Source organism: Cricetulus griseus, chromosome 6, assembly GCF_003668045.3.
Source record: "Cricetulus griseus strain 17A/GY chromosome 6, alternate assembly CriGri-PICRH-1.0, whole genome shotgun sequence".
NCBI classification, from domain to species: Eukaryota; Metazoa; Chordata; class Mammalia; order Rodentia; family Cricetidae; genus Cricetulus; species Cricetulus griseus.
Window position 1 is genome coordinate 347143 of NC_048599.1, and position 12494 is coordinate 359636.

Genomic DNA, 12494 nt, shown 5'->3' on the forward strand with positions numbered 1-12494 from the left:
TATGGCAAGGACTAAGCTATGGATGACTCAGCTCCATGATGGTCAGAGCCTCAGGTTTTCAGAACCAAAATCTCACATCCAGCCCTGCCTCACTGCTACCAGACAAGCTTCTCTGGAAACTGCTTGTTTACTGTCATGTTGATTCTATCCCAGTGACATGACAGACATACACATGGACAGCTAATTGGATATGAACTGTGGATCTCTGAACTGTGACAGGTAGGCTGGGAGCCCCCAAACTCTGTTCCAGCTTGGTGTGTGCATTTTTTCTGCTTGTCATGAGATGGGGACAGGAAGTTGTTGGGCAGAGGCCAGTCTACAATGGTGAAGAGATAAGGTGAGTGGTTCGCTCAAGGGGCAGCTAGGCCCCTTGAGTGCAGAGGACCAAAGAAGAGGTCAGGAAGACCTTCTCTGTAACAGGTAAATGGATCCTCTTTCAGGTCTCCAGGCTCTATCCAATGGTTCATTCATTCCTGCACTTTATTGCTGAGAAACTGAAGAAAGACTATTCTATTCCTTCCAGTCAGGTTTTCCCAAATGAGGAATTTAGGAATACCATGAGAAGTTAGGTAGGAGCCAGGTACTTCGTAAGAGGGCTCTACCCAAGTCCAACCAGGATGATTGGTTCCTGAGAACAAATCATACCAATACAAGTGAGATAAAATCCAGCTACTTTAGCAGGGTATGAGGGACTAACAGGTTCTTTTCTTCATTCCGGACAAGGCATTTAGAAATGAGGTATTGGAACTGAGGGGAGGGGTGTTCACAGCTAGACCAGGAATGAGAAAACGAGGCCTCAGCCCACAGGGGACCCAGCAGGGGCCAACATCAGGTGCCATTTCAGTGCCAAATTCATGAACAGAATTAGGCAGGAATCACTAATAAGACACACATCTGGTCTGCAGTGAAAACATTTATTTTAGGTCAACATTTAGACAGGTCACCATGCGGAACCACCACAGCTTTCAGCTTGGCCCTTGGAGGTACGCCAAAGTCAGTTAGCCTGGGGGGAGGAGGGGCAGACAGCAGCTTGTATTCTGCTGTATACAGACTTCAGTTGTGGTTAAAATTAGTACAGCTTTCCATGCACTTGCATTCAGCTCTTAAAAATTATCTTTAAGTGAAAATTTGTTCCCCCAACTTAGCATGAAACACTAACCTAGAAAATTATCTACCAGCAGCACAGCCTATGGGCACTTAGGCAGGGCCTTTTCTTGACTGCAGAAAACCCCTGCCCAGGCTACCCTTTACATGCACCTTGGTCACTGATTTTAACGGGTGCTCATAAATTGGTCTCAAGTTTTTCAAGAGAGGAAAGCTTCTAGACCTCATATATTTGAGGGTCGGGTAAGTTTGTTGTGGTCCCCAGGAATATTATTTGATATGGTCACCCTTGTGCCCAACATACATATTTGAAACCAAATGCTGGCCAGGGCCTATGTAGTGCATTCAGGTACATGTACCTATATGTACACAATAAGCTTAGGGTTTTCCTTTTGTGTTTTGCCAGGAGACCCTACCCCTGCCCAACACTCCAAGAAACCGCAGGCTGTTTTGGAGCCGACTTTTATTGTACTTGTTGCTTTGCCACCAAACAGCAGCATGACAGGCCTGCTGCGTGATATATACATATACACATATGTACACACACCAACACATACCATAGCCCACATTCACAGCATATGACAACACATACTGTGCTTGTGAGGATAGTAAGATGTAGCTTTTGCTATTTCCATAGGAGGATAACTCAACCAAAGTAAAAGGAACAGGCCAGTGCTGGGACACATGGGTTCACAGCTCAAAACACTGGGAAAAGAATGAGATCAGTCATGTTTTACATTGTTCACAGCTATCCCTCAATAAAAGGTGCATTAAAGGCCAAAGAAAGATGGTCATGGCCCACCAGTTCTCCATACCACAGCACCTAGACCCTCCAGGGACAGCTTGAATGATTGGGTCACCATCTCTGGAGACTACCAGCTACAACAATGGCATCTCCTTTGGACAAGGTTCACCTGGAATAAAAGCCATGGGTCAGCAGGACAATGGGCACTGATGGTAGTAAAAACCTGGCATCTGAACATCTGAGAAAAGACTGTCTTTATGATTCGGGAACAAACCCAGAAACCAACAACTTGGAAAAGTTTCCTGCTAACCACAGTAAGCACTGATTTCTTTTTCTAACAGGTCCTAGCTGGGTGCTAGCTGTGCTAACCAAACATCAGAAGACTAGGAAGGGTTATAAACATTGCACAGAATTATCTAAAGTAATTTAAAAATACAGTCAAAAGGAAGACAAGGAAAGACCACATCATTGGGAACAAACAGAAATCTACATTCTAGCCTTGGTGAGATGGGTCCCCAGGGTCTCTCAGATGTGGTCAGTTTCTGGTCCTGAAGGGATATCCACTGCACTGGATGAAGTTCCATGCACAGACTCCAGCACTCCCTTGGCAATACACCACAGCACCATCTACATTGCCCACCAGTATAGGAGTTTGGGGAGTGTGTGTGTGTCTTTATATTTAATAGTATTTGGTCAGGAATAGTTAGGCTGATCCTGAGACTCACCAGTTATGCTTAGGTCAGGGCAAATAAAATCAAGGAGACCTTAGATCAACACAGTAAAAACCCTGAAGGGAGTCTGCATACAGGGATAGGTCAGGGAGTTCACTGGCCTTGGCAATCACTATTATCACCTTGAAACTGTTCGACATATTGATGGTTTCAAGTTCAACATGATTTATTTAGCTTTACAAGTTCCAAAAGACACTAGGTTCAACTTCTGTGCTCTCACCTAACAGCACAAGTCCCAGTTCAGGACCTGGCTCACTAGGATGTGAGGGAAAGGCCACAGAGCCACATGCAGGAGGGACATGCTACCAGATGGCAGCTCTCTACTCATCAGTTACCTATGGGCACCAAGACCTGCACCCCAGATTACCCAGTGGCCTCTCTTCTTCCACCATTTCAACAATGGGTCCAGCAACAAATTTCTCATTCTCCTACTATGTTTGTTTGAGTCGGGGTCTTACTGTGTAAAGCCTGACTTGCCTACAACTCAAGGTCGTCCTACCTCAGTCTCCCTAGTGCTGAGATTACAGGCATGTCCCACTACATCTAGCCATAGATCTGATGTTTGCAAATTATTTCTGAGTATGTTAATGAATATCCCTAAAATCCTTTAAAGAACAAAACAAACCAATAAGACCAGGGAAGGACCTTGACTCCAGCTTTTGGCTCATATAGTTCTCCTATAGGGTCAGCTAGGAATCCTGGCATCATTGTTTCCCGGGACCTGGACAGGTACCCACAAACACTGCCAGGTTTGCTGCCTCTTCTTGCAACTTCCTGTCAGCCTGATCTGGTCCCTGAAGGCCCTGGTGAGCTGTGGTCAGGAGGTGGACAGGGTGGGTTTCGGAAACACATGGTGGTTTGTCTGAGCCACTGAGCCACCACATGGGCCTTCTCCTTCTTCATCTGTACTGGAAATGCAGATGGTCAGCAGCAGCCAGCAGGAAGGCTCTGGAGGAACCTGGCTCATTGGAGTCTGGTGTAGCTAATCCAGCTAACTGTAAAAGGGTGGGGTGGTTCCAAATCCCTGGTAACCATGTTTTCCAACTCCACCCACCATGGTACCCTGTGACCAAGACTGAAATACTGACTAGAGAGAGGTTCACAAAGAAATTCTGTGGCCTGCAGTTGGCATCTCAGGCCGAGTGACTGTTACCATAGCTTCCCTAGTAGCCAACCCTTCTGATCCAGGGTCACCAGGGACCAGTCACCTACCCCAGGAACCCAACACTTCAGCTCTGGCAGAGGCATGATGATGACAAGTGGAAGCGAAGGCAAGTGGGGGATGGATGGAGCTCTGGCAAGCACAGGGCACTCAAACTCTTTATAAGCAGCTATATGCCACCCACAACTGGACTCCAAGACTTTCTGACTATGACTAAGTGACAGGTGCTACCATTTGTGGTTCTTAAAGTCCAAAAACAAGATTAAAAAGGTTGGCTTGAAGGAATGTGGAAGATGACCCAGGAATGAGGGAAGGAGGCTGTGGCCCCGTCAATCCAGCTTTTGACCTGGAAAGGTGCAGAACAGAGACAAATGATTTCCCACACACCAGCAAGGGACATGCCTCCAATGATAGGATCTCAGTCCACAAGGCCAGGAGACCCAAGATAGAAACATTACACAGAGTGTGCTCCCACTTTCAGAAGGGGCATACCTGCACTCTCCATAGCAGATCTAACACAGGAAAACTGTCACGAGGCCGAGTGATGATGCAGAGACCCTATGAAAGCTTCCCAACACGAACACTGTGCAAACGACTGATGCTGGTGGTGCCTGGGAGGATGGGGCCCAGCTCCCTCCTTCGCAGGTGAAATCAGAACCCTGTCTGCAGCCTTGAGGATGAGATCAGAGCCATGGACTAGACCATGTCACAGGACACAGAGGCCAACATGGAGATGTAGCTCCAGGTGCCTACCTGACTCCTGTAAGCACAAGGAGACAGCTGAACCTCACTGGACTCACTTGGCTGAAAACCCAAGAAAGCACTACCATCCAGTTAATTCAGCCCAGTTGTAGCACATCCACAACACAGACACTGAACATAACCCATACATGCTATTAAAAAAAGGATAAAACAGAAGAAGACCGTAGCTACACTGCTTTAAATACTGCATGCTACGCACTTCGTGTATCAAGGTTTGACAGATGAGTGGGCTTAGAGGAGGTGGGAGGGACCCTGACCAGCCACAGCAGGTCAGGTTGACGGCTGCCTCCCCATCTCAGTGACTACAGTTCATGATTCTAAGGTTGCAGTGGCCAGGTGCTGATTCATCCTCTAATCACAGCCTCTCCTGAATTTAGTTGAACCCGTCGGTGTGGTAGCTGGGGTGGGAGTCAGCCGTCAGCTGGGTGGTCTCTGTGGCAGATGCCGGCTGTATGACGATCGGCGTGTCTGTAGCCTCTGAAAAGTAAGCAGGCAGCCTCATGGCACAAGGGTAGCAGCCGTATGTGTGCCCATCGACATGGTCCTTGCATCACGTCATTCGGCCACCTGGACAGACACTCAGGGGAGAGGCTACTTGCTGACCTCCACCCAACACAACACACTTTCCTCAGCAGTCTTAGGTCAACCAGCCCCCGGCCCTCCCCACCTGCCTGTCACCCTCCCAGCCTTTAGTCCCTCAGATCTACGGCTACCAGAGTTTGCGGGCAGGAACAGCTCCCTGCACCTGCTTTACCTCAAGTGTCCACGTTCACACCTCAACAGTCCCAGATGCCACCACAAACACTCTCGGCACAGTGTCAGTGCCCTCCTGTTTGACAAGACAGTTGACACTGTTCAGGGCCAGTGCTGGCTCCACCCCACACACTCACAAGGTCCTGGGGTGGGCACTCACCCCTCTCATCAGACTGCAGCTGTGCCTCCAGGTCTTCAGGCGATACGTAGAATTCTGTCTCCTCACCCTCAGGTGCCTTGGGCTTGCACTTTCCACAGCAGCAGTTAAAGCAACAGCACAAACAGCAGCAGCAGTAGCAGCACGTGAGGAGGCCACAGACAACGAACAGGGCCTGAGAAAGAGAATACTGGCACTGTACAGCTTCAAGGGCCCATAGGCCATTAACAAGAACCTCCCTAGAGAAGACAGGACAAGAGCTACAGAATATATGGCTTATGCTAAGGGTATCTTTTAGGAGAAGGCTACAGAGTAAATCTGCAGGGTAAAGGCAAGAAAAATAGAGCAAGAAGTCATATGTAAAGATGGGATTGAGCACAAGCTGCCATGAGGTTCTATTGAGTTTGCCTGTCTTTCTGAACCCAGAAAGGCTTAACTTTGTCTTATTGTTCTCTTCTATTTCTTTTCTGTCCAGATGTTGGCTAGAGCCTAAGTGTATGCTTTCTCTAGTACTTTGGGCACCTTAATCTTTCTCTGAAGTCTCACCCCCAACTTTCTGCAATATAGCTGTGTACTGGACTGCAATGTATCTGACCTCCATGCTAACTCAAATGGCATGGCTCTCTCCCTCTTAAATTCCCACCTATAAATCTATAATGAATTTCTCTCTAAAATTATAAAGATTGAAGACTAATCAGTAAAAGCCAAAATCAGGCTTCCTATACCTAAGGGCTATGGGACAGACTACTCTGACTTTGTATATGACTGACAGACAAGGAAAGCAGAAATTAAAATAAATTAAAAATAAAACAAACTAAGTCACTCTAAAGTGAGATTTTTAAGTCTCCCCTGATAAGAAAAAGGCTCCTCACATCATGATGAAAGAATTGTTTCCTATCTCAATCGTTTTAGTAACTTGGTACCATGCTTCAGAGAAAATCAGGTCAATGCAAAATGGTTTTGCTCCATGTACACTGTGCACTGTGCCTGCCATGAATGTGCTAGCATGCCCAGTTACACAGCACACAGAGGACAGCTCCAGACCAGAAACCACGCTAAGAGAAAGGAGGCATCAACCTTTCAGCATCTATAGTCCTACTGGCACTAGAATTTTCAATGCCTTCAGTGTGGCAGCCCACTATGACTGCTGCTCCATCCTCACCTTGGCCCACCAGCTGGAGAGTACGAAGTAGGTGTTGACGTTCTCCTCCCCAAATTGCTCGGCCACATAGAGCCCCAGGGAGCCGTACTTGTCATAAATGTTTCTTTTCGTGGCATCTGTCAGGATGGCGTGGGCGTTGTTAATCTCCTTAAACTTGTCTGCAGCCTCTGGGTTATCAGGGTTCTTGTCAGGGTGATATTTCAGGGCCAGCTTCCTGTAACCAAAACCATTTCCTGGCTCTACCTTGGTCTTGCATTTCACAATTCTCTATCAGAGTCCAAGGGAAGAGATGCTCACCCATTAGCATTTCTATTTTCAACTTTCCAGAGATCTGGCTCATCATAGTGAAAAAGACAGTCTCTGTAATTGCTTTAGGGTAACCCCCCTACTAGGATACACTCACAAGGGAGAGTCCTGAGGTACTAAGGGTACTGACTCCTGCTTTCAAAGGAAAATCTACTGCCAACTCCTAGCATCTTGGCCAGTTAACTGCATATCTGACAAATTAGGTGATGACAGAGAAGTGTATAATAATGACATTCTAGGACAACACAAATAGAAAACCATAGGAGTGTCTGAGATGAAGATTCCCCAGTTCCCCTTCTACGTTACCATGTAACACTGCACCTAAAAGCTATATTCTTCAAGTCCAGTCAAACAGCCATGACAGGAAAAAACAAAAAACAACAACAACAACAACAAAAAAAAACCAAAACCACCCTCACCATTTTGTTAAAGTACAGTATTTAGCACAATAAAGGCTCTGTCTATGCCCAGGGTGCAAATCCTGATGCTGTGGTCTGAGGATAGTTGGCAATATCTTACAAATGTGCGTATTTTCTTGCTGCGAGAGAACACCAGTGTAACAGGGTTTGTTTGAGAAAGGGCCTCTCTACATAGCTCTGGTTGCCCTGGAACTCAGTATGCAGACCAGGCTGGCCTGAATACACAGATACACTTAGCCCTCTGCCTCCCAAGTGCTAGGACTAAAGGAATGCACCACCATGCATGGCCAGTATAACAGTTTTAAGTTTTAGGATTAAACTATACATGTAAGGATGAAATGCAACTGCCGGGAGTCTGCCAAGAAAAACATACATCATGGTTCTTGATAAACTATATAAGAAACCAGATGAGGATCTATCTGTGTTTTTCCTTGGAACACAACCGCTTACCGATAGGACTTTTTAATGTCATCCGAGGTTGCATTCTTGTCCAGCCCAAGAACATGATATAATGATTCCCCGGAGGTAGACAGTGAGCGCTGCCTCTGGTCAGCCATGTTAGATTAATCTACAAGAGAAGATAAAGGAAAATATGGAGAAAAATTCAAAACCTGGGCCAACAAGATGATCAGTGGATAAGGGCACTGTTGTCATGCCTGACAAGTTAGATTTGAGTCCCACAACTCATATGGTAGAAGAGGAAAGTACAAATTCAACTGAGCCTGTATATCCATCTTTTAATATAACCCCTTATTTGTAACCTTCAAAGTATCTACCTTTTTGAAGGCACCAGATTGAATCTACCTATAATCCTGAATGATTTCGAGTGGGGACAAGAAGATGAAGAGTTCAAGATTAGGATGCACAGAAGACTGTCTCAAAAGTCTTCTCATTTCAAGGCTGAAAAAACAACCCAATTAGGAGGAAAAGAGAGTCTCAAGAGCATGAAAAAGAGTCAAATATAACACCCATTCCCACTATAAGAACCTCACAAAAACACCAAGCTGAGCCATAACATACACACACAGGAGGACCTGGTGTAGAATTATGCAGGCCTTGTGCTTGCCATTTCAGTCTCTGGGAGCCCATTTGAACCCTGCTTAATTGAGTGGACCATGTTCTCCTGGTATCCTCCAAATCCTCTGACTCCTAAGTCTTTCCTCCCCCTATTCCGAAAGGAGGGATGCAATGGAGATCTCCAATTTATAGACTCCTCTCCGAATATCTGGCTGTGGGTCTCTGCACTGGCTGACTCCCCATCTGCTACTGGAGGAAGCCTCTCTGATGACAAATGGACAAGGCTTCCATTTATGAGTATATCAGAATATCATTAGGAATCACTTCATTGATTTTTTTTTTTTTTAAAGTTTGTCTGTCTGGTTCTACTCTATATCTCTGTGCTATCCAGTTCCAGTTCAAGTTAAACCAAATACTGGTTGACCACTCCCTCAAGTTCTATGCCACCACTCCCCAGGACATCCTATAGGCAGGAAAGGTTGTAGGCGAAGATTTTAGTGGTTGGGTTGTGGTCCCAGTTTCTTGCCACTGCTTGCAAAGTGCCTTCTCATATGGAAGACTAGGGGTAAGGCTCCAAGCCCACATCAGCTTGACCTCTCTATATTCAGGGTGCTGTGTGGAAGTCCTTGGCAATGGGGCTCTTCTTCCAGTTTTCAGAGAGTGACCTTCTGTCTTAGCATCAGCTGGCATTTAGAGATCTCTACTGGACCTCTTCAGCCAAAAACCAACCAAATGTAACCCAGTCCCACCACTGGAAGCCTTGCCTGTCTACAAAAGACAGACAGTTTAGACTCTACGTCCTCCATTATGAGGTGTCCTCTCTGGTGCCATCCTCACAGATCTTAGGAAGTGTTGCAGAATATTCCTTTGCACTGTGTGAAGATGTTTCACTGTTTGGTTTTATAAAGAGCTGAATGGTCAATAGCTAGGCAGGAGGCATTAGGTGGGACTTCTGGGGACAAGTAGGACTCAAAGAAAGGGTGGAGAAAGCAGTATGGAGAAATGAGGAAATGAGCCACACAACAGAACATAGGTTAAATTCAATGAGTTAACAATAGAACATAGGTTAAAATCAATGAGTTAATTTAAGTTGTAAGAACTAGTGGAAGCCGGGTGTGGTGGCGAACTCCGGAAGCACAGGCAGGAGGATCTCTGTCTGGTCTATAAAGAGAGTTCCAGGGCAGCTAGGGCTGTTACACAGAGAAACCCTGCCTCAAACCCCCACTCCAAAGAGCTAGTGGGAGAAGCTGAAGCTAAGGCCAAGCTTCCATAATCAATCTGTCATTATTTGGGAGCTGGCAATACAAAAAAAAAAAAAAAAAAAAACCCAACTTGCTACAAGGAAGTTTTCACTTAACTAGGTTTCCACACCATTCTGCAAGTGTCCACCAATTCCAGGTGTCCCTCTCCCAGCACTCTCTTTCTACATCTCTACCCCCCAACTGATCCCTCCCACTTCCAGTACAACCACAGAATCTATTCTATTTCCCCTTTCCCAAGGAGATCCATGCTTCCTCCCATAGTCATCCTCTTTATCTAATCTGTCTGGATCTCTAGATTGTAGTTTGGTTATCATTTACTTAACAGTTAATATTCACTTATAATATATGCCACATTTGTCTTTCTGGGTCTGGACTACCTCACTCAGGATGATTTATTGCTAGTTACATCCATGTGCCTGCAAATTTCATGTTGTCTCCCTGCCCCCAATGTGCTGAGTAATACTCTACTGGGTAAAATTATCTCATTTTTTTTATTGAGTCTTCAGTTGTAGGACATCAAAGTTGTTTCTAGCTATTATGAATAAAGCCACAATGAGGGCTGGAGAGATGGCTCAGTGATTAAAAGCAACGACTGTTCTTCCAGAGGTCCTGAGTTCAATTCCCAGCAACCACATGGTGGCTCACAACCATCTGTAATGGGATCTGGTGCCCTCTTCTGGTGTGCAGATATACATGGAAGCAGAATGTTGTATACATAATAAGTAAATAAAATCTTTTTTTCTTTAAAAAAAAAAAGCCATAATGAACATAGTTGAGTCCTTGTGGTAGGATGGAGTATTATTTGGGCATATGCCCAAGAGTGATACAGATGGGTCTTGAGGTAGATCAATTCCCGATTTTCTGAGCAACTACCATATTGATTTCCATAGTGGTTGTATAAGTTTGCACTCCCACCAACAATGGAGGAGTATTCCCTTTGCTGAACACCCTCACCAGAATGGGCTGTCACTTGTATTACTGATCTTAGTCACTCTGACATGTTTAAGACAGACTCTAAAAAGTAGTTTTGATTTGCATTCCCTTAAGACTAAGGACAGTGAACATTTAACTATTTCTCAGCCATTTTTTAATTCCTCTATTGAGAATTCTATTTAGATCTGCACCCCCATTTTTACTTAATTTTTTATTATCTAGTTTCTTGAGTTCTTTACGTATTTGGCTATTAGACCTTTATCAGATATGAAGTTTGTAAAAATCTTTTCCCATTCTGTAGATTGCCTCTTTGCCTGACTGATGATATCCTTTGCCTTATAGAAGCTTTTAAGTTTCATGAAGTCATATTAATTACTGATCTTAGTGCCTGCACTATTGGCATTATGTTTACAAAGATGTCTCTTGTGTCAACGAATTCAAGGCTGCTCCCTACTTTCTCATCTATCAGGTTCAATGTGTCTTTATTTATTTATTTATTTATTTATTTATTTATTTATTTATTTATTTTTAGGTTTATTTACTTATTATACATACAGTGTTCTGCCTGTATGTATGCCTACAGGCCAGAAGAGGGCATCAGATCTCATTACATATGGTTGTGAGCCACTATGTGGTTGCTGGGAATTGAAAATAGAACCTCTGAAAGAGCAGTCAGTGCTTCCAACCACCAAGCCAGCCTTCCAGCCCTGTTTGGTTGTTTTTTTAAGATAGGGTTTCTTTGTGTAGCCCTGGAACTCACTCTGTAGACAAAGCTAGCCTCAAACTCACAAAGATCTGCCTGCCTCTGCCTCCAGAGTGCACCACCACCACCCAACCAGTATGTCTGGTTTTATGATGAGGTCTTTGATCCATTTGGACTTGAGTTTTGTGCAGGGCTGATAAATACGGATCTATTTTCATGCTTCTACATGCTGACATCCAGTCTGGCCAACACTATTTAGTTGAAGATGTTTTCCACTCTTTCCTTTTGGTTTTTCAAGAGACACAATTTTTCTGGCTTATTAGATCCATTTGCTTGAAATGTCTTTTTCCAACCTCCTACCCTGAAGCAATGTCTATCCTCCATGTTGAGGAATATTTTATTTTCTCCATTTATAGTAATTGAAAAAGTTTTGCTGGGTAACCTGGGCTGGCACTTCTTGCCTTTTTGGCTTTTAAAGTCTCCACTGAAAAGCAGGTATAATTCTAATAGGTCTGGCTTTATGTTACTTGAAACTTTTTCCTTTGCAGCTTTTAATATTTTTTTCTTGCTCTGTATATTCTGTGTTTTACTGTGTGAGGGGATTTTCTTTTCTGGTCCTATTTGGTGTCTGGATGCTTCTTGTACCTTTATAGGCAACTCCTATGAATTTTCACCTATGATTTTGTTAAAAATATTTCCTAGGCCTTAGAGTTGGTATTCTCCTTCCTCTTTCTATTATTCATAGATTTGGTCTTTCATAGTGTCCCAGATTTTCTAAATGTTTAGTGCCATTTAGCATTTTCTTCTACCAATACATCCATTTCTTCTATTGTATCTTGAATGGCTGAGATTCTGTCTTTTGTATTTTGTATTATGTTGGTGATGTTTACTTTCCTAAATTTTTCATTCCAAGGATTCTCTCGGTTTGTGTTTCCTTTATTGCTTTTATTTTCATTTTTAGGTCTTGAACAGTTTTGTTTCCTTCAACTATGTGTTTTCTTGGCTCTCTTTGAGGGATTTATCCATTTCCTCCAACTGCTTGTGTTTTCCCTATAATCTTCATATAGTCAGTTTTAAGGTCTTTTTTCTTGTGCCTCAGCTATATTGGAATACTCAGGACCTGCTGTAGTAGGATAGATGGGCTCTGATAGAGACATTTCCCTGGCTGATATAGTGTTCTTGTGCTGGTGCTTAGGCATTTGGGTTTGGGATGATTATAGGTCTAGGTGCTGATTTCTGGGTTCATCTTGGTTGGGTGGGAGTTTTGTTCCTTGGTTT

General features: G+C 44.2%; 1 protein-coding gene across 4 annotated transcripts in view; it reads right to left on the minus strand.

Annotated features, from left to right (window-relative positions):
* Positions 1-898: 898 nt before the first annotated feature.
* Dnajc5 (DnaJ heat shock protein family (Hsp40) member C5) overlaps positions 899-12494 on the minus strand; it is a 28902-nt gene continuing 17306 nt past the window's right edge. For 2 of the 4 annotated variants that reach the window (XM_027420004.2, XM_027420005.2), the window contains exons 2-5: positions 7752-7869; positions 6577-6790; positions 5418-5589; positions 899-4981 (exon numbers count right to left, since the gene is read on the minus strand). In XM_027420004.2, the coding sequence (XP_027275805.1) occupies positions 4878-4981; positions 5418-5589; positions 6577-6790; positions 7752-7858 (597 nt within the window). In that variant the 5' untranslated portion in view covers positions 7859-7869 and the 3' untranslated portion in view covers positions 899-4877. Of the gene's footprint in view, positions 4982-5258; positions 5334-5417; positions 5590-6576; positions 6791-7751; positions 7870-12494 lie in introns of those variants that run through there. The other 2 variants (XR_003486266.1, XR_003486267.1) reach the window with 2 other exon arrangements.